Source organism: Phocoena sinus, chromosome 1 (assembly GCF_008692025.1).
Source record: "Phocoena sinus isolate mPhoSin1 chromosome 1, mPhoSin1.pri, whole genome shotgun sequence".
In the NCBI taxonomy this organism is placed as follows: Eukaryota; Metazoa; Chordata; class Mammalia; order Artiodactyla; family Phocoenidae; genus Phocoena; species Phocoena sinus.
In genome coordinates this window covers 7,468,054-7,495,630 of record NC_045763.1, presented here as the reverse complement: position 1 = coordinate 7,495,630, position 27,577 = coordinate 7,468,054, and the positions used below count along the sequence as shown (strand labels likewise).

General features: G+C 56.4%; 2 protein-coding genes across 12 annotated transcripts in view; one reads left to right on the top strand and one right to left on the bottom strand.

The window, feature by feature from the left end:
• Positions 1-10,704, top strand: part of CLSTN1 (calsyntenin 1) — a 79,293-nt gene extending 68,589 nt beyond the window's left edge. For 2 of the 4 annotated variants that reach the window (XM_032627083.1, XM_032627074.1), the window contains 9 exons: positions 2,787-2,843; positions 4,140-4,297; positions 5,370-5,518; positions 5,811-6,037; positions 6,518-6,688; positions 7,029-7,174; positions 8,207-8,342; positions 8,619-8,803; positions 9,136-10,704. In XM_032627083.1, the coding sequence (XP_032482974.1) occupies positions 2,787-2,843; positions 4,140-4,297; positions 5,370-5,518; positions 5,811-6,037; positions 6,518-6,688; positions 7,029-7,174; positions 8,207-8,342; positions 8,619-8,803; positions 9,136-9,339 (1,433 nt within the window). In that variant the 3' untranslated portion in view covers positions 9,340-10,704. The remainder of the gene's footprint in view (positions 1-2,786; positions 2,844-4,139; positions 4,298-5,369; positions 5,519-5,810; positions 6,038-6,517; positions 6,689-7,028; positions 7,175-8,206; positions 8,343-8,618; positions 8,804-9,135) is intronic. The other 2 variants (XM_032627102.1, XM_032627092.1) reach the window with 1 other exon arrangement.
• Positions 10,705-10,787: 83 nt separating this feature from the next.
• PIK3CD (phosphatidylinositol-4,5-bisphosphate 3-kinase catalytic subunit delta) overlaps positions 10,788-27,577 on the bottom strand; it is a 49,004-nt gene continuing 32,214 nt past the window's right edge. For 4 of the 8 annotated variants that reach the window (XM_032627025.1, XM_032626999.1, XM_032627015.1 and 1 more), the window contains 22 exons: positions 23,934-24,106; positions 22,602-22,830; positions 22,267-22,496; positions 21,669-21,848; positions 21,224-21,373; positions 20,678-20,767; positions 19,448-19,669; positions 18,151-18,247; positions 17,916-18,046; positions 17,373-17,423; positions 17,124-17,291; positions 16,911-17,032; positions 16,569-16,712; positions 16,299-16,398; positions 15,976-16,154; positions 15,769-15,881; positions 15,465-15,543; positions 14,752-14,919; positions 14,044-14,167; positions 13,721-13,866; positions 13,445-13,577; positions 12,792-13,076 (listed from right to left, as the gene is read on the bottom strand). In XM_032627025.1, the coding sequence (XP_032482916.1) occupies positions 12,837-13,076; positions 13,445-13,577; positions 13,721-13,866; positions 14,044-14,167; positions 14,752-14,919; positions 15,465-15,543; positions 15,769-15,881; positions 15,976-16,154; positions 16,299-16,398; positions 16,569-16,712; positions 16,911-17,032; positions 17,124-17,291; positions 17,373-17,423; positions 17,916-18,046; positions 18,151-18,247; positions 19,448-19,669; positions 20,678-20,767; positions 21,224-21,373; positions 21,669-21,848; positions 22,267-22,496; positions 22,602-22,830; positions 23,934-24,074 (3,237 nt within the window). In that variant the 5' untranslated portion in view covers positions 24,075-24,106 and the 3' untranslated portion in view covers positions 12,792-12,836. The other 4 variants (XM_032627052.1, XM_032627061.1, XM_032627034.1 and 1 more) reach the window with 4 other exon arrangements.

Genomic DNA, 27,577 nt, shown 5'->3' with positions numbered 1-27,577 from the left:
AATAAAAATAAAAAGGATGTTCTCTTCTGGGAACAGAACATCCTTATAAAAAAAAAAATGTTTAAAAAAAAAAAAAAAAATTAAGCATGTGATTTTTCCCAGACCCCTTGGTCTGCTCTCAAGGTTCATGGGCCCCTCCCTCCAACTTTGCCCATGACTGTGTGTTGTGTCACTTCAGGGTGTCATCATCACTACATGTACCTGCTAAATAGGCCTTCTTTTTCCTTCCCTTTGGAAACATTATACCTTGAGTTAGGTTAGAAATTTGTGAAAGAGCCTAAATGCCAAGACAGTTTTGCTGCTTTTAGGAGAATTTGCATTTCATAATTTTCCTGCAGATCCTTCCATATGAAAAAGAAGAAGACAGTATTTCACAGTGAACTTCTTCAGCAAATTCCCAGATTTATTACTGGTGACAGTCCATCTGTGAGAAAGTAGAACGTGAGACCAAGGAATGAGGAATAAACTATTAGAAAGTTTTTAGTTGTTACCCTTAAAATTTCAGGAAGCTTATAATTGTTACTCTTAAAATTTTAGTTCTGGGCTTCCCTGGTGGCGCAGTGGTTGAGAGTCCGCCTGCCGATGCAGGGGACATGGGTTCGTGCCCCGGTCCGGGAGGGTCCCACATGCCGCGGAGCGGCTGGGCTCGTGAGTCATGGCTGCTGAGCCTGCGCGTCTGGAGCCTGTTCTCCGCAACGAGAGAGGCCACAACAGTGGGAGGCCCGCGTACGGCAAAAAAAAAAAAAAAAAAAAAAAAAAAAAAAAAAAATTTTAGTTCAAACTTCCTTCCCAAATTAAACAATAATTTCTGAGTAATGATTTTAAAAATAAGAATAAGAATACAAGGGACTTCCCTGGGTGTCCAGTGGTTAAGACTCTGCGCTTCCACTGATCCCTGGTCAGGGAACTAAGTAAGATCCCACATGCTGCATGGCGCGGCCAAAAAAAAGCAAAGAATAAGAACACAAGTGTGGGGAATTCCCTGGTGGCGCAGTGGTTAAGAATCCACCTGCCAGTGTAGGGGACAGAGGTTTGAGCTCTGGTCTGGGAAGATCCCACATGCCGCGGAGCAGCTAAGCCCGTGCGCCACAACTACTGAGCCTGTGCTCTAGAGCCTGCAAGCCGCAACTCCTGAGCCTGCGTGCTGCAACTACTGAAGTCTGCGCGCCTAGAGCCCGTGCTCTGCAGCAAGAGAAGCCACCGCAGTGAGAAGCCTGCGCACCACAACCAAGAGTAGCCCCCGCTCGCCACAAGTAGAGAAAGCCCGTGTGCAGCAACAAAAACCCAACGCAGCCATAAATAAATAAATAAATAAAAAGTTTTAAAAAGGCATGATATTTACATATTTAAAAAAAGAATACAAGTGTGAACCTAAATGTTATTTTGTATTCTGGAAACTTTGTTACATGGGTTAAAATACCCCACCCCCACCCCCACCACCCCGTCCCACCCTGCCTTCCTCTCCACGTCACAGTGTCTCTGCCGTCAGATGGCAATCAGTTTTCATCCTTTCTCATCTCTTTCTACCTCAGCCCTCTCAGCATCCTCAGCCAGAAGAATCTGCCTATAAATTTCCAAACCAAACACAAGTTTTAAACATTTTAGTTAATGGGGGAAGAAGATCTCCTTTCTTCCTTTCAGGGGATTTGAAGTCCCTTTCCCTTCAAGTTCACTGTGGGGAGCCTGGGCTGGAGGCCCGCTTCATGGGATCAACGGAAACGTCAGTTGTAACTGTGTGTTAGGGGGACGTAGGAGCCGTGTGGGCTCCGGGGCTCAACTGTGCACACCTGGCCTCGTCCCCATGTGGCCGCGGCAGGAAAGGTGGTGAGGCCTGCACCGTGGGGTGGGGCGGGGAGAGGGAAGTAGTGCACCCACCGCGTGGTCTGGAGAGTGGAAATTCTGTCCTCCGTCGCTGGGCGGGTGCCTCGACCCAGAACGCTGGTCGGGAACCACAGCCGCTGTCCCCAGGCCCATCACCGATTATGTTTCTGTGGGTGAGTTCCTTAACCTCCGACTCTCCCTTTCTGTTCAGAAAAACTGGTTAAAAATGCCTTCTTTCGTCTGTCACTTGGATGTGAGTGACATCCAAGTGTGAACCGATGTGAACTCCTTTTGAGCTTTCAAAAAAGACATACATGTTCACTACATACCAGGCTCTGGACGCTGACATGTGTCTTCCCCATTAAAAAGGCTGGCGCTGTGGTCCAGGGTGGGTGCCTTTTGCACCAGGTACGTCTCTGCCGTCAGCGCCAGCTGCCACCTCCCAGTGTCCTGCCTGGACAGGTTGAGGAGATCAGTGAATTCAGTGCACAGCTCTTACTCATCTCATTTTGAATCTGACCTGTGTTTTGGCAAGGAGGCTGCCGGAAGGTGGAATAAAAGAATGGAAAGAGATAAACAATAAGGTCCTACTGTGTAGCCCAGGGAACTGCAATATATTCAATATCCTGTGATAAACCATAATGGAAAAGAATATGAAAAAGAATATATACATGTATGATTGAATCGCTTTGCTGTAAAATTAACACAATATTGTAAATCAACTGTACTTAAATAAAATATATTAAAAAAAAAAGAATGGAAAGGAGCACGGGAGTGGTAAATATCCCTTTGGGAAAAGGTGATCAAGTACAGTTTTCATTCAGGTGTGGAGTGTGTCCCCAGGAGGGATGGGAGGGCAATTTTTCTCTTTGTGTTTGGTAGCTTTTCAAAACTAATTTTCAGGGTCCAGTTTGAAGAGCCTAATCTCTTGGTCCTTTTCTATTGTCTGTCTTGCTTTTCTACAGAGTATTCAGGAGTTGAAAATGACAATGAAACTGAGCCTGTGCCTGTGGCCTCTGCAGGTTGCTGGACTTCCTTGCCTACGGTTCACTATTGTGTTTCATTTAAAGACGAGACATCCATTCATTGTGCATTTCGCATGAGACACCCAAGTTGCATTTTGGTCCCAGACACTATTTGAGCTGCTGCTTTGCCTTATGCTACCCCACTGCATCATGGGATTTCCCTTTTCTGCCCATTCTGATCCTGGTTGAAGTGAGAACAAATGACTCATTAATGCAATGTACTAATGGGAATTTTTTCTTTTCCTCATCAAATTTTACCCCATCCCACTGCGTGAGGCGCCCCGCTGAAATCTCACAGGCTAAGTTTGGTTGGGAGGCCACCTCCTGCTTCTCGTGTGTCTGAACCAGGAGACAGGAAAAGACTCGTGGCTAGATATCCTGTCCTGACTGATAATAAGTTTTAAATAATGTTTCTTAGAAATCTCGATCCCTAGTGACGATTTAGTGTCTAACGTCCCTTATCCGGAGTGAGGCAGGCTGCTGACAATTGGTCTCTCCTCCTCCTCCAGTGTAAGAACAGGGTTTAGTACCTCCTGGTTTTGGCTCTTTGTTACAGTCTGTCAAGGGCCACCTTCTGGCTTTTTCTTGTAACATCTTCACTCTTCCCAGTTATCCTCAGTAGTAGGAGACAGGCACACAGGGACTCAACAAAATAGCCCGTGTTGGCGGCCTTGATACTAGGCTTTGTGCAGGGTAGGATTTTAGCATTCCTCTTATCTTTCTACTCCTGCCTGTGTACGTTCATCCCCAAGTCTGTGTGTATTCCCCGAGTATGCTCAGTTAGAAAAAGCAGCCCAGGGGAATTACCTGGCGGTCCAATGGTTAGGACTTGGCGCTTTCGGTGCAGGGACCGGGGTTTGATCCCTGGTCGCGGTGCAGCCAAAAGAAAAGAAAAGAAAAAAAAAAAGAAACCCAGCGCCGGATCCAGGCAGTGGTTGAAGAGGCTGGCGCTGGTAGGACATCACTTGTGTACCATGATGATGGGTGCAGCGAGGGCCACCCTTACCAGGAAGTGGCCGCATGTGTGGGGACACTCACGGGACCTCTTGGCTTCTGGGCTTCTGGGGAGGGACCCCCAGCTCCTCTCTTCTCCGGACCACATGCATGACCATAAACCATTTAATTTCCTCATTGTGCTTCCATGTCGATTGCAAGGCTAACAGGATCCGGTAGGAACTAACCCGCATGTCCACCCATCAGGCTGCCACCACCGGTAACATCACATTGAAAAGTGAAGCAGGAGGCCCTGGGCTGCACTCACAACTTCTGCTTTTCCACCCCCGTGTTCTGCAGGTGGTGACCTGCACATGACTCAGTTTTTCCGAGGTAATCTGGCTGGCCTGACAATCCGTTCCGGGAAGCTCACAGATAAAAAAGTGATTGACTGTCTGTATACCTGTAAAGAGGGGCTAGACCTGCACATCCCCGAAGACGGCGGCAGCGGTGTCAAGGTAACACCAGCACCCACCTGCATGGCACCCACGACTTCCTCAAGCACAAGTGCGGAGGCTGTTGGCATAAGGATTGATCGGTGATTGGTCCTGAGCTGCTTTTACTCACAGCATCTCCGATACTACACGTGTGGGGTGTCTTTCTCACACCAGTTCTCCAGCTCCTGGACCCCGACTCCCCAGGCGTCCTGTAATCCAGTTCAGTCCTGACGCTAACTGGGCACCAGGCCCCACTGCCCCCCACGTGCCTGCTCCTCTGGTGCCAGCTGCAAGGATCTGGGCCTCTGGTACCCACACTTGGCTGAAAAAAGTCGAGGGTTCCCACAATCCCTCGCCCTTTTCAGGTTCAATAATTTGCTAGAACTGCTCAGAAAACAGTTCACTTACTGGTTTATTATGAAGGATACAACTCAGGAACAAGCAGGTGGAAGGGAGGCCCAGGGCCAGGAGTGGAGAAGGGTGCACGGGCCTTCCACGCCCCCTCCAGGTGCACCACCCTCCCGGCACCTCGCTGTGTCCACCAGCCCAGAAGCTCTCCAGACCCTGTCGTTGAGAAGTTTTTGTGGAGGGTCTGTTATGTAGGTATGATTGACCAAATCATTGACGACTGTTGATTAATTAACTCAATCTCCAGTCTCTGTCCCCTCCCCAGAGTTTAGAGGTGAGGCTGAAGGTCCGATGTAATCACGTGGTTGGTTTCTTTGGCAACCAGTCCGCATCCAAGAGTCACCTCATTAAGGTAAATTCTGGGGGTGGCTGAAAGGGGCTTATTAGGAATAAAAAAAAGATGCCCCTATCCGTCAGGAAATTCCAAAAGTTTTAGGAGCTCTGTGCCAGAAACCTGGGACAAAGGCCAAATATATATTTATTATATCACAGATCTGTCTGTGCCTTAGATATTTACCATCATATAATAGGGTCACAGTCACTGGAATTATGTGAGCTTTTCTTCTCCAAGTCACCAATTCACATCAGTCCCAAGCTCATCCTCTTTGTTAAAGTGTTGTGGTTTCAGCTTCTTGCCGTTAGAACCTTATTCTGTTCCTGTCTCTCTGTTCTGGTGCCATTTCAGATCCAAGCCAACCCCAGTCAGTCAGTGTTGACCTTGGAGGGAGAGGATGTAGCGGAGTTGGATAAGGCTATGCAGCACATTTCCTACCTGAATTCACGACAGTTCCCCACACCCGGGATCCGAAGACTCAGAATCACCAGCGTGGTCAAGTATGTGCTGGCTTTTAACAATAAACCTGTCTTTGCTCAGTGACCCTTGAGAAGAAAATGTGTGTATTTAGGTTTTTAAGTCACCCCAGCCTCCCTTCTGTAAGGAAAGGTGATCTGTCCCTCGTTACCAGAAAGTTTAAGTGATGTTTGGAAGCACATTCTGGGAGTGGCCGGCGTCTTGTCCGCTAGGTGGTTGTGGAATCCTGTGGTCCACCTCCGAGCGCCTTTGTCTGTGTGGCTTGAGAAGCCGCCTCTTAAAGCCTGACCCTTCCATCCCCTTCCTCGTTGGCAGGTGTTTTAACGAGGCCGCCTGCCTCGCAGTCCCCGTGTTGGATGGCTACGTGATGGTTTTGCAGCCGGAAGAGCCCAAGATCAGTCTGAGTGGCATCCACCATTTTGCTCGAGCGGCTTCCGAATTTGAAAGTTCGGAGGGGGTTTTCCTTTTCCCCGAGCTTCGGATCATTAGCACCATCACGAGAGAGGTGGAGCCCGAAGGAGAAGGGGACGAGGACCCCACAGGTGACAGCCTAGACCAGTCGCCCAAAAGTGGGCGGCTGAAACCCCACTGCTGCTACTTACTTCTTGGCCCTTTACCTCTGTGATTTTGTAGACTTGAATGTTTTAATGCTGTTCTTGGGTCTGCTTCTGGAATCTGACCCGTGGGCTAGAGCTCATTATGATCTTTGGAAAGCCACCTAGAGGGTCCTTTCATCTTTTTTCCAGTTTGACGTCAGTATCTGGGATGGCTCTTGTGGGTTGAGAGGGCTTGCTGCTGTAGGGGTGCTCCTGCTGGCTGGCCCCCCATTCTCGGGCCTTCCTGGTGGCCAGTCCTCCTAGACACATAAAGCAGCCCCAATTCTTGAAAATGACTGTCCTGTACCTCCATCCGTGGTCCCTAAAAGGCCTCTGTGAGTTGGGGGATGAGCAGACAGGCTGTCGCTGTGAGCACCTCCCTGGGCTCCACAGCCTCTGCTATTTCCGGTTGGGCCATCTTTGCAGTTCAAGAGTCACTGGTGTCAGAGGAGATTGTCCACGACCTAGACACCTGCGAGGTCACGGTGGAGGGAGAGGAACTGAACCGAGAGCAGGAGAGCCTAGAAGTGGACACGGCCCACCTGCAGCAGAAGGGCATCGAAGTGAGCAGCTCTGACCTGGGTGTGGTCTTCACAGGTGAGAGGCCAGACCCCAGACTGGGAGAGTGAAGGCTCAGAGCTCAGCGCCCACCTCCTCCCAGCTCAGCAGCTGGAGAGAGTCCTGGAGGAGGTGGGAAAGGATGAGTGGTGGCCACGCACCTTCTCCCAGACGGGAAGGGGAGCACAGCTCTGCCTGGTGTCCAGTCCTCATAACGGGTGGAAGTTTGGGCGTGTGTGGTACCTGCCCCTCAGCAGGGGACAACGCCCCCGCAGTTGGCAAGCCAGACGCACGGCCGGGTGGCTCTGGGGCCCGCCTGCAGCCTGCCTTCGCCCTCGGCCTGTGTCCCTAAGCTCAGCCACTGCTGTCTTCCCCGCAGGTGTCGACACCATGGCTAGCTACGAGGAGGTCTTGCACCTCCTGCGCTATCGGAACTGGCACACCAGGTCCTTGCTCGACCGGAAGTTCAAGCTCGTCTGCTCCGAGCTGAATGGTCGCTACGTCAGCAACGAGTTCCAGGTGGAGGTGGGTGCCGGGCTGTGCTGAGCAGGGCAGCAGCGTGGTGACCGGGTGCCTCGCTCATGGCCCTGATGTTTGCCAATGCCGATTTTTAGAGCATTCGTGTTTAGGTTCATCCTGGGGTGGGTTGCCTTTCCCAGCCGGGGGGCTGCTCCCCATTAGACCTGCAGAGGTTTGGGGGGACAGGTTGTACACGGGGTGGGCTGGGGCCCAGCACGGTGCCCCCCCTTCACAGGCTGCCTTAGCCTGAGAGTCAGCGGGGCCTCTGGAGGGAGGTGGTCAGGACCGAGTGGCGGTCCGTGCCTCGGGCTGAGGGGCAAGGTTGTTTCTTGAGATTTGACACTGCTTTCACCGGGGGAGCCGGGGCTGCTTTGCAGATGGCTGGCCCTGCCGTGAATAGATCCTTGGCGCAGGGCGAGGGTTGCCGCCGGCACCGGCAGGGCTGCTGTCCACTGAACGTGGTCGTGGGGACTTAGGCCGCAATGGCCAGAGGGCACGCGTCCTGCTGGGACACCTTTCGTATCACTCGGAGCTTCTGTGCCCTGGAGAAACGGACCCAAAGTTACTCTCAGCAACTGAACGCCTCCGTCGTGACCCCGTTGCAGCAGAATTAAACTCACAGGGCTGAAGAGCCCATGAGTGTGTTCTTTGAGCCAAAGGGTAGCAGATTTGAAAGGAAATAAAGGCCCTGATTTGTGCTCTCTTTCACGTGGCTGTAGCTTTGGGAAAAGAGGGGCAATGTGGTGTGCCCGGGCTTCTCGAACCACCCGTGGTGAAGGGCCAGTGGTGGTGCTTGTGTCTTCTCCAGTCTGTGGTGGATGAATTATTTTATTAGATACAATAAAAGTGAGCTATTCCAACAGCAGAATGTTCTTGGCTGTGTGACAGCATCACATGGTCACAGCAGCCTCCCCGGCCGCTTCTGTTCTTCTCTCTGCCCGCCAGCACCGGTCCAGGGCCCACTTCGGTGGTGCTGGTCAAGTGCATGTCCACTCCATCCGCGGACACATTCAGGCTGCCCTTGTGTCTCCGCTGCAGGTAAACGTCATCCACACGGCCAACCCCGTGGAGCACGCCAGCCACATGGCCGCGCAGCCGCAGTTCGTGCACCCCGAGCACCGCTCCTTCATTGACCTCTCAGGTCACAACCTGGCCAACCCCCACCCGTTCGCAGGTAGGCCTGGGACGCCCCTCCCCGACTCCTGCCGTGAGCTCAGCCCCGCTCTTCCCCCACCGCCGCTCAGAACAGCCACCAGCGGCCTGGCTGTTATTCCACGTCACACGAGGAAAGCGGAGCATGGACGGGGCGGTGGGGGCCCGAACCCAGACTTGAACCCGTGCTCCTCCCTTTCTCTGGGGGGCGGACGGAACAAGCAGTGGAGGCCGAGGGCACACGGCAGGTCGGGTCGGGTCTCGTCCTCACAGCCGTCCTGTCTCCTCCCTCCCACAGTCGTCCCCAGCACCGCAACCGTCGTCATCGTGGTGTGTGTCAGCTTCCTGGTTTTCATGATCATCCTGGGAGTGTTCCGGATCCGGGCTGCTCACCAGAGGACCATGCGGGACCAGGACAGCGGCAAGGAGAACGAGATGGATTGGGACGACTCTGCCCTGACCATCACCGTGAACCCCATGGAGGTAGGTGAGGGCGGCGACGCCCCGACTGAGAACCCCTGCAGGCCAGGGCCCCAGGGAGGCTCAACTCACCTTCAAGCTCACATGCTTTGCGTGGTCCACACCATGACCCCGCGTGGGCAAACTGAGGCCTGGGGGGGCCTGCTTTAGGGTCACGGTCCGGCTGTGGCTGGTGCCCGGAGCTGTGCTTCCCTTCGTCTTTGGTGAGGAGCCTAGTCCAGCCCCTCTTGCTGGGTCGTGGGATGTGGCTTCCAGCCGGTGGACAAACCCTGGGTCACCAGCTGGGGCGCGGGAGGGGCTGGATTCATCGCCTGGTCGCCATGTCTCTCTGTCAGACATATGAGGACCAGCACAGCAGCGAGGAGGAGGAGGAGGAGGAGGAGGAGGAGGAGGAGGAGAGCGAGGCCGGGGACGAGGAGGATGACATCACCAGCGCCGAGTCGGAGAGCAGCGAGGAGGAGGGAGTGGAGCCCGGCGACCGGCAGACTGCGAGCCGGCAGCAGCAGCTGGAGTGGGACGACTCCACCCTCAGCTACTGAGCCGCGGCCGTGCCCGCCCGCCGTCGCCTTCTTTCCTGCTTCAGGAGGCTCTGCTGTCATCCCTGTGCCCACCCCAAGGGTCCACGATGTACAGAGTCATCCTGGCCAGTAGGTCTGCAGAGCCTCCCCGTCGCCGATCTCCGCCCACGCTTGGTGTATAGGACCATAGGCTCCCCCTTGCTCCCTCCCTTCGTCCGCCCTGCTCGCTCTTTAAGTTATGTGAGGAGCTGACGCTCGCTCTGTGGCTGATGTCAACTCCAGAAAAGCTGCAGTGACTGGACTCCTTGACAAAGGGTTAGAGTTGCTCGCTCCTACCTGGTAGTCCTCTTCTTTTTTTTTAAAATAAAAAAAGTTTTTATTTTTTCCAAACTAGTGCATGTATAAAATGGCAGAATGGGGTTAATATGTAGATGATGAACTGACTTTTTAATATTTTGTAAATAAATTGGGATTCCTCATGTCTTTTGTGCTAGCATAATCCGGGGCTGGATGCAAAGTGGAGCGGAGACACTGAGCGTGGGAGGGGAGGGACCGGAGACCCTGCCCATCCCACCCCGCCCCCCACCCCGCCCCAAGATGAGGAGAAAGGAGCACAGACATTGATCTGCTGCCCGGCAGGAGGGGGCCGGATCAGGGACCCCTCTTTGGAGGCTGGAAACGGCCAGGTCTTTTCTTTGGGATTCTACTCATTGAGGGCTGCGGGGAGCTGGGGTCCCTGGCCATGTTTGCTCCCTTCTCCAAGGACTGGCATTTCCTCATGCAGGAACCTGGACTCAGGTGCGGCCTTGGGGTCCATACTGAATAGATGCAGGTTTCCTTGCTGGTGAGAGTATGTTTCGATCATGTGGGTGGTGCAGACCCTCTGACCACTTGGTCTGGAGACAGCAACAGGCCTGGGGGATCCGTACTCAGAACCTGGCGGAAATGACGCCCAATGGCCTGAAGGCAGTGCTCGATTCCCCGAGCACCTGCGCCCCTCCTCCCCAGAGCCCCCGGGGGGTGAAACCCATGCCCAGTAGGTGGTGAAGGGAGAGAACCGCAGTCAGGAGCGAAAACCCCTACAGCACGTGGTTTTTAATTTACGTGTAAATTTTTAGATTTCTAAAACGGGGGGAAAATAATTTTGAACGCTGTTCTGTGATCATAACTGCTAGTTTCGGGGACACTGCCAGCTGTCCTGTGTCGTGTGTGGCCACCCCTCCATGTACTGTCACCGTCGCTGCTCTGTTTAGACCGTGGATAGACGCTAACGCGTAGACGGGACCCTCCGCGCTGTCTGTAGCCGCCGTGGTATCACTTTTCAGATGTGTATATTGATGATAGGTCAGAAAGTGTATACATACAATAAAGTCTGTTCTAACTCCAGTGGGAGAGCGGTTTGCTTTTGGTCTTGTTTTCATTTTAATCCTGCATTCTGTTTCTTTCTGAGCCAAGAACATAACATACCAAGGATTTTATTTCTTTTAATCTGTTTTTACCTCTCATTTCAAGGTTTCAGACTGTTGAACCTACATCAGTTACGCTGAACTCACCTTCCCCACACAGAAACATCAAATGAGTTAAAAAAAAATAGAAAATACTCTTCTCGTCAGGCACACAGGCCACGCACCCAACCGGCTGTTGCTGTGTACATGCAGTGTGCTGCCCACACCACGAAGCACAGACTCGTCCAAATAAATAACAAGTAGACACACACTCGGCTTTTCCTGTTTCCAAACAGGTGGACGGGTCTGATGAATTCAGCACTTAGTTGGGAACCAGAGTCTGGTCAGTGGGGCTCTGTGGGTGGCGTGGATTGCTATGGGCAGTGCCTCTCGGCCACCTCTCGTGAACCAAGAAACAGAGTTGGCACCTGGACTCTTCTGGAAGCCGTGCACCAGGGCTGCTGACAGGGCAGCTACTTCTGGCTCTGCTGAGCCGTGCAAAGCCATTTGAGAGGTAAGTGGTGTCGCCCCTGCGGGTCCCGAGTCGGCTGCTAATACATGAAGCTCACCTGTGGGCTTCCGGAAGCCCAGGTTCTTAGCCCCATCTCCAGAGTTGGCTCCAGAAGGCTGAGGGGGGCCCGGGAACCTGCATTTCTCGAGCTCCTCAGATGCACCTAAGGCCGAGCCTGAATCATTTCAAGCTAAGTACCGTCAGAGGACAAGATGCCACCACACCCCTAACTCTCACGCTTCTGCTGCCTGGGTACTAGGAGCAGGTTCTCAAAGGTGAGTGTTCTGGAGAGGAGATCAGGTCTTTCATGACCTAAAACCTGCTTTAGGAGGAGGGAGGTTACATACAATTGCACAAAGTACTCGCACCTGCTTGTGTCTTGATCCATGACCAGGATGGGCTAAATCAAGCTCAGACCTTTTTAATGTGTCTCGAGGACCAGCGTGCGCTATATGTGATGGGCGCTGGGGCCTTTCTCCCGAGCCGTAGAGGTTCAGTAAAGTAGTTTGGCTATTTTTTTTCTCACCCGCAAACAAAATCACTTTACAGCAGAGATGCGTTCCCGTACCCAGGAGTCGCTTTAAAAGTGGAAAGCAGGGCTTCCCTAGTGGCGCAGTGGTTGGGAGTCTGCCTGCCAATGCAGGGGACACGGGTTCGTGCCCCGGTCCGGGAGGATCCCACATGCCGCGGAGCGGCTGGGCCCGTGAGCCATGGCCGCTGAGCCTGCGCGTCCAGAGCCTGTGCTCCGCAACACGAGAGGCCATAACAGTAAGAGGCCCGCGTACCGCAAAAAAAAAAAAAAAAAAAAAAATTGGAAAGCAATCATCCCTGAATCTAGAGGGTACCCAGGCCTCCTCTGGGGGCTGCCCAGAACTCAGTCAGTGGAGGGCACGCAGGTGGAGGGGGTGAACAGGCGTGGGTGCCCTGTCTGGACAGCAGGTACCGGGTCACTGCCAGGCACCAAGACCGGTGTAGCACGGCAGGAGCCTGGGGAGGAGGCAGCTCCCGGACGGGAGAATCATCTCTGCCGGCTCCAGACCCACCAGCTGGAAGACTTGAGGTCACAGATCCTCGGCGAGATGCGGCCTCGAGGTGCCGGGTTCACAGTGTCTTCCCATCAAAGCCCAGGGCTTGGATGGGGAAGTGGGAGGACGGTGCCCCTCCCCACATTAGGGTACATTTCCATGTATGGCTGTTTAGCTCCCGAAACATTTCAAGTCATAAATAAATAACCAGTGTAAACAAAAGGCAGTTGTGTAGGTTCTTTCCCAAGGATGCCGTCCAGCCTTTCAGGTCCCGGAGGGTGGCCGAGGATGCCCGGCTCCCAAGACTGGCAGCTCGGTTGTCTCCAGGCCCAGGGCTTGGACGGGCTGCTATTGCCTGTTATCTTTGGACACGTTGTGGGCCAGCCAGTTCACTTTGGTTTTCCAGCTCTCCCGGAGGGCTTCGTTAAACTTCACCCGGAAGTGCTTTAGAGCCTCCTCCTCCGTCTTCCCCAATGCCAGAGAATCCTGAGGTAAGATGGAAGCAATGGGCGTCCCACGGAGGGGCCTGGGCCCTGCTCAGCAGGGAGCCCCGTCTCCCTGCACCTCCACCCTCTCTGGGCAGGTAACGCTCCCTCCTAAGAGAACTGCACCAAGGGAGCCAGGAGGGCACCTACCCAGCACCTCCCCCGGAAGAGCTCTTCGTTCCGACCCCAACCAAGGCGGCCCCCGCCCCGCCCCATCCTCAAAATAAGATGCCAACTTGAGCCCGGAGGTCTTGGCCCCGAAGGCAGGCGGCTTGGCCTTCTCCACTGGAAGCTGGCAAGAGGAAGAAGGGAGGGAGCAGCTTCTTCCCAGGAACTCGGGGGCCATGGCCCCCCCCCCCCCCGCCACCTCAGTCCCCACCCCAGCGTCTCATAAACTGAAAAGACGCAGGAAGGAAAGACAGTTTTTAACCATGGAGGGAACCCTCTTGTACAAGTGGAAACGCCCACAGCCTGCGGAGGACGGGAGGGTGGGCCAGAGCCGGTGGCTTCCTGCCAGACCTGGGTCCCAGGCCGGTGTGAGCACACGCGAGTCAGGAGGGCCCTGTGGGTCCACCACGCTCGGGGGTTGGGGGCGTGGTGCCTCGAGGAGTCCGGGGCTCCCTGGTCTCCTGCCTGGCGGGGCCCCGCCCTGGCGTTTACCTTGAGGTACTGGATGTCTTTGGAGCAGCTGAGCTCGGGCAGGCCTGCCGCCCGCATGAGAGCAAAGAGGTGGAGAAAGAGCAGCCCGTGGCGCCGCAGGATGGTGTAGGCCCTTTCACAGTAGCCCCGGAACCTGTAGTGGGAGGTCAGGGAGCGGGCCGTGGGTCCTCCCGTCCCCCCGCACCCTGGAAGGAGCCGTGCCCACAGAGCCCCAGCGTCCTCTGACTGACCGCCCCCGGCACCAAGGAGCATCGCGGGGGTCTGAGGCACCCTCACCTTTCAAATTTCTCACTGTTATTCGTCTTCCCCTGCTGGATCACGTGCACAAAGTCATAGGTGAGGATGAACGGGACTCGCTCACGGTTGATTCCAAACTTGGTCTTGAAATTCCCCAGAAAGTGGCCGAAATCAATGTGGAACAGCTGAGGGGAGGGAAGAGCAAAGACCCAAAAGGAGTCAAAAGGGAGGGTGCCTCACCCAGAGGAGCCTGGGGAGGGAGAGGGAGCTGGAAGGGCTTGGATGTGCGCAGAGCAGAACGGCCAGCGGGCCGGCACCGGGCGGCAGGCACCGTGCTCATGGCAGCCCCGCGCCACCCCTACCTGCCCGTTCTCCCGGATCATGATGTTGTCGCTGTGCCGATCGCCGATGCCCAGCACGTATGTGGCCACACAGTAGCCAGCGCAGGAGAGGGTGAACTCCTCAATGGCTCGATCCAGGGCCTCCCTGGGGGGCAGGGATGGAAACCACGGCCACACCATTTTGCAGCTTCCTCTACCAAGAGGTGGTGTCTATGTCCCCTGCCCTTGAATCTGGCCTTGTGACTTGCTTGGACCAACAGAACATGGAGGAAGTGATGCTGGGCACCTTCCAGAGCCTGGGCCTTAAGACTCCTTGCAGTTCCTGAACCTCCCCTACTGTCATGGAAGGAAGCTGAGGCTAGAATGAGAGGCCACATGGAGAGAAGCCTCAGACGTGCAATCCTCCAGGCCCAGTCAAACTACCAGATGAGAGCAGTTGTGTGAGTGATTAAAGCAGAAGAACCACTCAGCTGAGCCAGCTCAAGTTGCAGATTTGTGATTTAGGCCCCTAAGTTCGGGGTGGTTGTTATGCGGCAATAACTAACTGATACATGTGGGAACAGAGACCTGACCCACTCCCCCACCCCCTACCCCACAGCATCTATGGGATGGCCCTCAGCTGAGCCAAGAAGCCACAGAGACAGTCAAAGTCCCTCCTCCTTGCCTTTGATTCCCGAGGTCTGCCTCTTGGGAAGGGGAGGGCGTCTGTCCCTTGGGCCTGAAACCTACCCAGGGTTCTTGGACTTGAGCCAGTTGAGCAGAGCATCCTTGTTGAAGGCAGCCGTGGCCGCCATGTTGCTCTTGTTCAGCTGGATGTTGGCGATGGTGTCTGAGTGAAGCACCACCTCGATGAGGCCTGTGTGGTCCCCGGTGGAGAGGCAGCCGTAAGGGGTCATCCTAGCCAGGTGGGAGGAGGGGCAGGTGGACACAGTGGTCAAGGGCTGTCCCAGGGGCTTCTTGACCCCAAGGAGCTTAACCCAAAAAGGCTGCAGGAGAGGCTACTCAAGTTGCTGAAAAGAGGAGGCAGGTACTAGGGGCGAGCCCTTGACTCCCAGGGCTCCAGGGAAGGTTCCTTGGAGAGGTCACACCAGTACCCAGGATGCAGAGAGGAAGAGTCGGCACCTTGGCTGAACTCATGTTTGCTCAGAAAGAAAAATCCAGGTGGCTTGGAAGATGATGGGGCAGGAAGCCAGGGATGCTTGAGGGAAAGGGACCAATGGAGGGAGACAGTGCAAAGGGCCAGGGCTGGCCTTCTCCACCCTCATCCTGCGGCCCTATCGCCTCCCTGACCCCGAGTTTCAAACTGGTCCCTGCTCTTCTTAGAAGAGCCAGTCTTTTTTCCAGCTGAGGTGGTAATGTCAGCTTTGACAGGGGACCCCCTCCAACAGGGTATGGTCCTAGGCCTGGTGCAGGCACAAGTGGATGACGGGAGGGCCTCTCACCTCAGGTCCAAGCCCTCCTGCTTCCACAGAACGTCCATCAGCTGGATCATCTGCAGGGTCAGCATGTCCTGGCGGAGGTCTGTGCAGCCGCCCCCGGGGAGGAAAGGCATGAGTTTCAGGTGGGTTCTCCAATCCCAGCCATGCCCAGGCCCCGGAGTCCCAAGACTCTGTGTTTTCGTCAGCTCGCCCTCCAGGAGATCTGCCCCTGGCCCCCACTGCAAGGTGCCCCCGCCGAGGGTAGTATGGCAGGGCGAGGGGAAGCCAAGGCCTCAGCGGGTCTCTGCCCGGGGCCCGGCCTGCTCACCATCCCCATTCTTAAAGATGATGCCCACGGTGCCATCGCTGCCCGCCTCCTCATTGCTGTACATGACCCACAGGGGCTTCATCTTGGAGTCCATGAAGGTGCACTGCTCCACACTGCCGGACCAGACAGCAGTCAGCAGTGGGCCCTCCTCAGGGCCTGGGGGGAGGGGAGGGGGTGGGGAGGCCCCGGCTGGGGCCTGGGGCTCACCAGACTTCAGCCAGCAGGGTGCTGGGGTCGAGTGGGGACTGCAGGTGGGAGAGGGCCTCCAGGTAGGTCTCCTGGCGCAGGCACAGCTGCATCAGCTCCTTGGTCTGGGGCTTGGTGGTCTTCTGGGAGCTCACTTTGACGACGTCGTTCAGGGCTTTCAGCTTGCTCAGCGCTTCCCCCTGGCCAGGAGGACGGGAGGGCAGCGTGGGCAGGCTGGGAGGGGCAGGCTCCGAGCCTCGGCCTGGCCCACGCGGTTCTACAGGGGCCGGGGCAACTGCCCCAAAGCAGAGCCCGGGCAGGGGTGCGGGAGCCCCGAGCCTCACCTGTTTCATCAGCACCTTCATGTGATGGGTGCTGCCCCTGCAGTAGGCCTCCATGATGAGGCCGAAGCGCAGGGCCACCGAGGGCACGTGCATCTCGGAGCTGGAGAGAGGAAGAAGGGGCTGAGCCTCGCCTCGCCAGGCGGGGCCACACAGCCCCTCCCAGCCCGGCAGGACCCAGCCACCAAGGACACCGGGGCTGGCCGGCGGAGACGCGAGGCCCGCAGGCAAGAGGCCCCTCCTCCCCGTGGCCTTCCAGGTGAGTCCAGCTACCGCAGGTGCCAGAAGAGGAAGTGGCCGATCTTGCGATTGGCCAGGGCCCGGTCCAGCAGGAATTTGGTCAGCTCGCAGTCGAGGTAGGACTCGTACTTGAGCACCTGCACCAGCTGCAGCAGGTACTGGAAAAGCTCGTCGTCCCTGCAGAGAAGGGGGGCGGCTGGGCCCGGAGCTGCACGGCTCGGGAGAGGGTCTGCAGCTGGCGAGGGGGCAGGGTAGGGGCGGGAGGCCAGCCTCACCTGATGAGCAGGCCCCCAGGAGAGGTCTCCAGCCAGCGGCTAGACCCGGGCCATTGGGGCAAAGCCGCCCTCTGAAGATGGGGAAGTCCGCGGGACTCACGTCAGTTTCCGCAGGGACTTGATGGCAAAGGAGCCCACGTGGCGGTCAGGGAAGCTGAAGTCCAGCAGCTCCAGGGCGCTCAGGACGGGCAGCTCGGGCCAGGAGCACAGCAGGTAGAGCATCTGGGGGGTGCCGGTGGTCAGGGCAGGGGGCGCAGGCTGCGGTCTGGCTCCAGACTCTGCCCCCTCCCCCGGCCCCGGCCCTGCCGCCCACCTGGGCCACGTCCTCGTGCTTGTTCCACTTGGTGACCAGCAGCAACCGGGCCAGCGCCTCGGGGAAGTGCTCCTGGATCTCGTGCCGCATCTTCCACACCAGGTCCTTCTCGTGCTCGTATAGCTCCCCGGACCCCCGGCGCTCCAGGATCTCCCGCAGCTGCAGCTGCTGAGGGGCACAGGTGGAGGTGGGGGGGCGGTGAGGGCTGCAGCCAGGTCCACGCCCCACCGCCCACGGCCCCCAGCTCACCTCCTCCTCCGTGAAGCGCCCGTGCTCCCCATGCCGCCCCAGCTCTAGGATCTGCAAGAGCGACCCTGCTGTCAGCGGCAACCCCGGGGCCTGGGCCAGCCTGGCCGGGGGGGGCCCCCGGGGCGGGCGTCAACACCTCGGCACTGCTGACTTTGTGTGCCAATGACTCTCAGTGGTGGGGACTCTCCCGCGTGCTGTAGGGCGTTTAGCAGCATCCCTGACCTCCGTCCATGAGATGCCAGGTGCATCTCTCCCACTAGTTGTGACAACCAAAAATGCCTTTGGACATTGCCCAAAGTCCCCTGGGGGGCAAAGCGGCCCCCGGTTGAGAATCACTGCTCTAGGACACATGAGGATTCCAGAGAGTCAAGGAAGCCCCCAAGCGTGTGTGGGCACCCAGCTCCCAGCCCGGGCAACTCACGGGGTGCAGGGACCATGTCCTGGGGAGCCCCAGAGGCAGGGTCAGGACAGTTAACCTTTAGCTTCGAGGTTTCTGGGCAGGGTGGGTCCTGGACCCCAAATGGCGAGGGCCCCCTCACTGACCTTGTCCAGGGCAGGGTAGTATACAGGGTGGGGGGCCACCTCAGGGAGAAAGATGACCAGGGCGGCTGCGCTCTCAGTGTTGGGGTTACTCCGCACGGTCCCACAGGGGTTCAGTAGCTCCCCTTTCTCGTCTGGATACAAGGACAGATGGGAGTTGCAAGGGGAATGTCATCACGTGTGGGACCCACCTCCCCAATCCCCTGGCCTCTGCCTCTCCCTCCTGGCCTGGGCCAACCTGGGACGGAGGGCCACATGTAGAGGCAGCGCTCGCCGGTCTTGAGCTGGTTCTTGTAATCAAACAGCATGAGGTTGGCCCAGGCGATGGGGCAGTCCTGGGAGAGAAACCGGGCAGGTCACAGCCAGCCTCCAGAAAGCCTCCGTTTGCTCATCTGCAGGATGGGCCCAGCCAGACCATGCTTCCCACCCTTGCCCAGACTCCCTTTGAAGCAGCTAGCAGAGTCAGTCACCCCTCGACTCCCTTCTGCTCCCGGATGCATCCCACTCTCGGCTTCTTGAGGAAGCCTCAAACAAACCACATAGGCCCTAGGGAGCTGGCCCAGCTCAGCTACGAGTGAGTCAGGGTGGCTCGGTGGTCAGTCACATCCTGGGCCCAGTGACTCAGTGCTCGACCACCACTCTGTCTCCAACTGGCTGCTGACTCAGGCCACCCCGCTCCCTGCAAGGACACTGCATTTGTCCTTCCAGGGCAGGGAGCTCCCTCCAGGTTCCCACAAGGACCAAAGGCCCAGGCCCAGATATTCCGAGTCACTGTGCTCATAAACCCAGGAACCCAGCACCATCACACGGCAGGCAGGGGTGGTGGCGAGCGCGCGCGTGCGTGCGTGCGTGTGTGTGTGCGCGTGCGCGGTGTGCAGAGGCTGGGCTTCCCAGCACCATCACACGGCAGGCAGGGGTGGTGGCGAGCGCGCGCGTGCGTGCGTGCGTGTGTGTGCGTGTGTGGGGGCGTGCGTGCGTGCGCGTGTGTGTGTGGGCGTGCGTGCGTGTGTGCGCGTGCGCGGTGTGCAGAGGCTGGGCTTCCCAGCACCATCACACGGCAGGCAGGGGTGGTGGCGAGCGCGCGCGTGCGTGCGTGCGTGTGTGCGCGTGCGCGGTGTGCAGAGGCTGGGCTTCCCAGCACCATCACACGGCAGGCAGGGGTGGTGGCGAGCGCGCGCGTGCGTGCGTGCGCGTGTGTGTGTGTGTGTGTGCGCGTGTGCGTGTGTGTGCGCGTGTGCGTGCGTGCGTGTGTGTGCGCGTGCGCGGTGTGGAGAGGCTGGGCTTCCCAGCACCATCACACGGCAGGCAGGGGTGGTGGCGAGCGCGCGCGCGCGTGCGTGCGTCCGCGCGTGCGTGCGTGTGTGTGTGTGCGCGTGCGCGGTGTGCAGAGGCTGGGCTTCACAGGCCCTCCTGGACCCCATCCCCAGGCTGCGTGCCAGCTGGGATGCTGGGAACGGGGTGAGCAGTGGCCCCGGGGCGGGCTCCGGGACTGGACTGGGACCATCACGGAGCGCCTCCCAACCGGCCCCACCCACCGCCTTCTTGGACTTCTTCTTGGTGGAGCGAGCCTTCTTGGCCTTCTCGATCACCGCGTAGAGCGCAAAGCAGAGGCGGGCCATGCGCGGTAGATCGCAGATGTTGATGTCGAACTCCAGCCGCTGCTTCCACACAGGCTCTGAGCACACGCTCACCTCCGAGCTGGACACCGTCTTGCACAGCGTCTCGTTGCCGTGGAAGAGGCCGGCCTGCACCACCAGCTGGGGAAGGCGCGGTGCGGGTGGCAGGCGGCAGAGGCCCAGCCTCCCTCTCCCGCCCGGGTGTCCCTCCCACCTAAGGCTCGAATCTCCTCTGGAAAGGTCCTCATTTCACGTGGGTCTGAACCCTCCCCCGCCAGGTGCTTGAAGGTGGTCCGGAAAAGGGAGGGCTGGCTGCCTGAGGGGGAGGTGTGGTCCTGGGGGGAAGGGGAGGGCGGCGTGGGCTGTGCTCCCCACTGACTGCGGGACCCTGGGGCGTGTTGGCTCCCTGCTCTGGGCCTCAGTTTCCCCATCAGGGCTCGGGAACTCCAGGGGTCCTTCTAGCTTAAGCACCCAAGAGTGCCCCCACTGCTCAGAATGGCATGAGCCCCTGTAGGCAGGGAAGGACTTAATGCCGCCTGCACATCTCACCCTGCCTCCTCATGGCCCGGCCAGAAAGCTGCCCCAGGCAGCCCTCCAGGATTCATCCATGGGAGCCCACGCCTGCCCTGCTTGTGAAATTACCCCAACCAAAAAGTGCTCCCCAAAGAGCCCCGACCTCCTTGGACCCGGGATTCCTGTCCTGCAAATGGGACGAGAAAACCTGCACCCTCACAGGGCCGTCCTGAGGCCAGAGGAGGTGGGCGTGTGAACGACCCAGAGGTGGCCGTGGCCTTGGCCCCGGCCCAGCTGGAGCGGCTCCCCTTCTGCGCCTGTCACCTCTCAGGCTCTGCGGTTCCTCTATCCCTGGGCTGGGCCTGGCCCCACTACCTCCACCAAAGTCAATACCCAGAACTCGCTGGGCCCGGTTTCTCCGAATTGTCCTCTCTGGCCGGCTGGCCTGCTCCCCTCCCCCCTTCCTGTTTTGAAGCAGCTCATCACCACCCCCGGCAGGGATGCTGGGTAATGTGGTCAGGTGGCTTTCGTGTGACACCCCCCCCTTCTTCCTCCGCCACCCATCCAGGCCACAGCCACCGTGTTTGTGCAAAAAACACGCACTCCCCGGGCCCTTCCCGGCCCAGGAGCCCCTACCTTCATCCGCTCATCGGCATTCACTTTGCTGCCCTGGATCAGCTCGATGCAGAAAGGCTGTTCCAGGGACCACAGGGACACCGAGGCGGGCTGGGCGGGGTGGAGGGGAGAAGCGGGGGCGTTAAAGCAGGGGAATTCAGGGGAGGCTTGCGCTCCCGGCCGCTGCCAGGGCGCGTGGCCACCGCGGTGGCAAGGGTGTTGCAGATTCCTGCCCGCAACGCCATCCTTTACCAGAAAACCTGCCGTGCAGGCGCCCCAGGGGGCCCAAGACCCCCCGAGCGCTGCAGGGCATGGAGTTCTGCCTACAGCACGGGAGACAGGAGGGGCAGGCGGCCAAGCGCCAGGCCTAGAGGCTGCCCCAGGAGTCCAGACAGGAGTCCACCCCAGCCCAGAGGCCTAACTCTCAACCCCGAGCAACCAGAAGGCATGAGACACGGGGCCCCTGGACCTATGGCTGGTCCAGGGCGATGCCCAATAGGCGCCTGGGCTGGACCTCAGGTGGGAAGGAGGGCTGCAGGGGAGGGTAAGTGCAGGGCGCCAGCTCACCTTCTTCAGAGGAATGGGGGGCGGTTTGGCGCGTGGCTTTTGGACTTGGGGGGCGGGGTCGCTCTGCTCATCCCGCATGGCGAGGATGGAAGAGGAGTGCACCATGGTCAGGTGGGGGGTCAGCCCGCTGTGCAGGCAGCTGCAGATGTACTGAGATGGGGGGCGGGGTGAGTGGCTCCACTGTTCCCTGGACGACTGGCTACCCAGGGATGCCCCACGCTGGCCCCTGCCCACGCCAGGCCTTCTGGGGCCTCTCCTGCTGGCCCTTCCTGCCCCCGCCCACCTCCCTGTGCTCACGGGGAGAGCCAGCCCAGCAAGGGCGCACTCTCACCGTGACCCCCAAGGTCTGGCTTGTCGGGCTCGAGAGGGGCCGAGGACCAGCTCCCGCCCCCCCGCCGCCCCAACCCAGGCCCCAGGCCAGGACTGCAGGGACCCCAGGCCTCACCTGGAACTGGCAGAGGGGGTGGCTGCCGTACAGGTACTCGTGCTTCCCGTTCACCTGCAGTGTGTAGTCCTCGGGCTGCTCTACCAGCGGCTGCCGGAACACCGTGGCCTTCTTCCGGAGCGCGCAGGCCATCAGTGCCAGGGGCACATCCTTGGTGGACACCTGGAAGGTGAAGCTCTCCTAGGGGGAGGAGGGAGGGTCAGTCCTCCACGCCTGCGAAGAGCCCATGGGGTTCTGGGGCACAGGGGGTGGGCTGGCCCGTCTGCAAGTATTAGGCGCCCCCTGCCCCCTGAATGTGAGCTCCACGACGGCAGGCTCTGATGATGGCACGTGGCCGACACCAGGAAATACCTGTTGGATGCGTGAGTGGACCGAGGACCAAAGCCTCTTGGTCACTCTGCCTTGTGGAACTCGCCGGGTGGGACGTTTGGCCAAGCCCCTCGTATGCAATGGATACCCTACAAATACCACCCGATGTTGCTGGGAGGAGGGTGAACTGGGGAGGCTGGTGGGTGACCGGGAGTCTCACAGGGGAAGTGTCCCCCGTGGACACGGCAGCCTGCATGCAGCACACGGGCCGGCGTGAGCCACCGCTCACCTCGCTGCCCTCGAACTTGACGTTGACGAGCAGGGCCCGGTTGGGGACGCGCAGGGTGCCCGGCCCCCAGCTCCGCGCCGAGGGCTCCAGCTGCAGGGGGAAGCTGTACTGCAGCCAGGCCTCCCAGCCCAGCTGCTGCCGGTGCGCGGCCACCTCCTCGCAGAACTGGCGCATCTTGGCTCGGAAGTCATTCACCTCTGGGTCTTGCAAGGAGTCAAACTCATGGAGGCCTGAGGGGCAGGGGAGCCGGGTCAGCGTGGGGCTCGGGGGCGGGGCGGGGCGGGGGCGGGGGGCAGGCCCAGCGGAGGTGGGACGGCCTGGCCTCGGCAGGGCACCTTTGCCGATGAGCAAGCTGATCTGCGAGTTGATGAGCTTCTTCACCCGGTCACCCTCCCGGGCCACCAGGCGCAGGACGGGCAGGAAGGGCTGGATGTCGCATAGCCGCCGCTGCTCGTCCTCCAGCTCCTGCTGCTCCGCGGTCTGGTTGACGCAGGTGAACACGTAGGCCTCGGGGTCACTGAGCATGTGGAACAGCGGCTCATACTGGGCTCGGTGCCACAACACCTGGAAGGGAAGTGGCCGGTCAGCTCCTCCCCTACGGTGGGCGGGGCCCCAGGGAGCCGGGAGGCGGGTGGAGGCTGGTCTCACGACCCTGACAAGGGGGCAAAGGCAAGATCCCAGGACCACTACTCTCTCCGTCCCTTGAGCATTGACCACAGGGTCACCGGGAGTCGCCGTCCCTGCCCTTCTACGAACGGGGCCAGGGAGGCTCTAAACCTGGAGCAGAGCGGTGGGTCCTACGGTCTCCCCTGTAGGCTACCCTGAGAGATGGCCATCCAGACTTGACCTCCAGGCACCCAGCTAATCGTTCCTGGTTCATCACCCTGGTCTTTAAATGACGGCAAGTAATTCAGAAAAGTTTCACACACCGAGGGGGCCATAAACGCCTCTGCGGGCTGTGTCCAGTATGTGGCCTCGGGGTGAGGAGTCCCCAGGGATCACAGGAGCGCCACTGGGGCACCAAGTGTTACTGCAAAGGTGCTCACCGCTGAGTCACAGAGAAGATGGAAAAGGAGAGAACAGCTCTACTTTTCTTCCACGGGGGATGGATAATTACGGTCCATCAACGCAAACGGATAGCACAGGCGTGTGACCCAGAATCTAAGGATACCTGAACTTCCAGGGAATTCCCATATCTTTTTTTTTTTTTTAATTTACTTGTTTTATAATTTATTTTAATTTTTAAGATTTTTGGCTGTGTTGGGTCTTCGTTGCGGTGCGCGGGCTCTCTCTAGGTGCCACGAGTAGGGGCTACTCTTCGTTGCGATTCGCGTGCTTCTCATCGCGGTGGCTTCTCTTGTTACGGAGCACGGGCTCTAGGTGCGCGGGCTTCAGTTGTGACTCGCGGGCTCTAGAGCTCAGGCTCAGTAGTTGTGGCGCACGGGCTTAGTTGCTCCGTGGCATGTGGGATCTTCCTGGACCAGGGCTCGAACCAATGTCCCCTGCATTGGCAGGCGGATTCTTAACAACTGTGCCACTAGGGAAGCCCCCCCCCATATCTTTTAAAATTCATAGCTGAGGATCTCAAATCTGAGAGTTGCAGAGTCCATCTGTCTGCTTCTCTGAGTTCCAAGCTCTGAGAACTAGTTTTAAGGTCAAGATCGTACCTTCTTGATGGTGCTGAGGTTGGCATTTCGGGACACAGGGAAGTTCAGATAGACCCCCGTGGGCAGCAAGAAATCAACGGCCACGCTCTGATTCTCCTCCTTGGTCCAGAATTCCATGGGGCAGTCAACCCCGGGGGGCATCCTGCTCTTTTAATTCTCGGATACCAATCGTCCTGCAAAGGAAGCAAAGGCAAAGTGAGGCCCTAAGGTGTGCTGGGTGAGTCCTTTAATAGGACCCTTTGGAAAACAGGATTTCAGGACTTTTGTCAGCAGGAAGCTTGGGATGGAGTCCCAGCCGGGAGGTAGCTTGTGGCTCCTGCTGCCCCAGGCCACTGTCTAGGCTGAGCTGCAGGCACTCCGTCTGCATCCTTCACGGCGGTGCCCCCAGTTTAAACCACCAACAAACCCATGCCAAATCATTTTTTCTCAGGAACACACACACGTGGGAGACCTCACCATGGCCACCAGCCAGCAAAGATGGAAAATGGCAGGATCACTGGGCAGACAACCCCAGACTTGAGAGGGAGCGAAGGACGACGTTCTTTGAAACTTTTTGACCAGAAACCAAATGGCTTGAAAATGGCTTTAGCCATCAAACAAGCTGTTGAACTATCTCAGCCATACCAAACCCACTGCCCGGTAAGTAACAAAATGTTACAGACACAATAAGAGGTCTTTGAGTCTCTCTCCCACTTCAGGGTTACCACCACCTGGATTCTGGTTGTTTATAGTTTCCGTGCATGTTCTTATCCTTTTATTATACTAAAATGTGTCCACAAACAATTCCTAATATTTTTCCATGCTTTAAAGCATTGTATGATTACTGAGTCTTCTGCCCTTGTTTTTGCCACTCAGCGCTGCAATCTCGATTTATCCATGCTGATACATGTAGCTCTAGTTCATTCATATTAACTCCTGGGAGATATTCCACTGTGTAAATAAACAATTTATTTACCCCCCTCTCTTGCTAAGGAACCTCAAGGTTTGTGTCTACTCGTTTTGGTTATTACAAACGATGCTGCAATGTATGTTCCTGCATACATCACCTTGTGTACAAGTGAGAGTCTTGGTGAACACTGTCTAAGAGAGATATTATGTGAGCTACACGTGGAATGTCTAAGTTACCAGTAGCCACATTTTTAAAAAGTAAAAAGACACAGATAAAATTCAGTTAGTAATCTATTTTATTTAACTCAATATATCCAAACTATGGTCATTTCAATGTTATCAGTACAGAAAAATGACAAGATATTTTACATTTTTTTGGTGCTAAGTCTTTGAAATCTGGTGTGTATTTTACACTTACAGGGCAATTCGGACGCTAGGTTTTCATCAGAAGTATTTCATCTTATGTAGACTTCATACAATTAACAGGTTAAAAAAGTAGGTTCACAGAATCAAGTTGTTCCAAATATACTTAAAAGTTTTCCAATAACCAAATCGAGTATGAATTCTTACGTTTAAATGAATTAAAATTAAATAAAATGTTTAAAAATTCCATTCCTCAATCATACTGTCCACATTTCAAGTGCTCAAGAAATACATGTGGCTGGTGGCTGCCACACTGGGCAGTGCAGGTAGAGGGTATATGCCTAGGAGTGGAATTGTCAGATCATAAATATAACCTACGACAGGTATAACCACATCCTTAACTTTTTAATCTCCGTATCTTTGCCAGCACTTGGTACTGTCAAATTTACCCATTTCTGCCAATCTGGTGGGCGTGAAATGCTCTCTTGTTTTAATTTGCATTTCTCTGATTATCCATAAAATGTTTACCTTCTGCAAATATCCAGCTTATAAACTTTGCCCATTTTTTCTGTGGGGTTGTCTTTTTCTTACTGCTTGGCAGGGTTTCTTACATTCTCTAGATTCAGTTCTTTTGTTGCTTGAGTGAGTTGGCAATATCTGATTTGAGTCATCTTTTCACTTTGTTTATGTGTCTTTTTAAGGAGCAGAAGTTTTGAATGTTGATGTAGGCAAATCTTTCTCCTTCATGTTTTATCGTTTTTATTCTTTAAACAAATACTTCCTTACCCTAGGGTCACATCCTTCGAGATTTAAGTAACTTTTTAAAATAGTTGAAAGGAAGTGTTTAGTTTGAGAGAGATGTTTTTCTGGTGGCTCTGCCAGCTGGCTCCAGGCCTCACCCTCAGTTAGATGCAGAAGCTGCTCTAAGCAGCAGGGCAGCATGTCACCCTGTGCTACCATGTTACCACTGTTGGGATCCACTTCTTCTGATTGTAAAACCACATCCTACTTTGGGTTCCTCTTTCTGAGAATGGCCAGGCCAAAGGCTGTTTTTTTTGACTCAAAATGTGGAGGACAGTCAGGAATTCTGGAAAATCCATTTACAATGCTTTGGCCAAGCTCAGGAAGGCATCTTTGGCCACTCAGTCCCGAGGCTAAGACGAGCACATGCAGCAGGAACTCCCCAGGACTCTAGCCAAAGGGATGGATGGGGCTACCTCAGCGCTGTGGAAACGAAGCCTTCGACTACACTCATCCATCTGGGATGCAGGGAAACACTCTGATATTAAAAACTCATTCCTAAAAGAGGAAGACTCAGGATAGTGTGGGCAGGACAGAATCAAATGCCAGAGAGGGGACAGGAGAAGGATGGGAATTCTTTCCCTCTTTGTGGGCCCAGGACCCAGGATGCAGCTGCTAACAAGCCCCAGCTCTCCATGAAGCCCAGACCTGTCGCTCTCGGTATGTACGGGACAGAGATGTCAGCTAATCCCGAGGCTTTAGAACTGCTCCAAGAATGCGGATTGGTACAACCACTTTGGAAAACTGTTTGGCAGTATCTACTAAAGGTGAACACATATGTCCTACGACCCAGCAATTAACTCCAGAAATGCCAGCACAGGTGCGCCAGAAGAAGCATACAAGAGTATAGCATCGCTATTCATAGCAGTCCCCAAACAGAAACTTCCCAAGTGCTCATCAGCAGTAGAATGGAAAAATAAACTGTGGTTTCCTCTCCCGATGGAATGTTATATTAGCAGTGAGAGTGGATGATCTATCAATTCAACAATATAAATGAATCTCACACATATAAAGCTGAGAGAAAGACGTCAGGCACAAAAGGGTATGTGCTCAAGATCCCATTTAAATGGAGAACAAGCGCTGGCAGAACTAGTCTATGTTGGCAGAAGAAGAGATAGGGGTTACCTCGGGTGGAAGGCAGTTTACCCTGGGGGAGAGCGGCACAGGGGTGCTGGTAACTTTCGGTTTCTTGATCTGGGAGCTGGGGACCTTCCACAAACTCACTGCACCCTCAGTCCAAGTGGCTCAGATGGGTTGACTTCTCTCCTGGCTCCCGAAGTGGCCTGAGACCCAGGCCCAGCCTATCAGAGCCCTGCATTTCCCCTGGCCACAGGGACTGTGTTGGAAGCAGGAACGGGACGTAGCCCCAGCCAACTGTCATACCTCTCTGGCTACAGTGATTCTAGGATGGACATGTGACTATGAAGTCAATCCCATGGGTTTTGACATCTGGACTTCTTTGGGCACTTTTTCCTGGGAGAACAGAAAAGACAGAATATCTACCAAGAGCTGCTGGTGACCACCCACTGCTCTGAGGGGTGGAACCTGAGAAAGGACGAACGTGGAGAAAAGCAGAGCTCAGTATGGAAAGT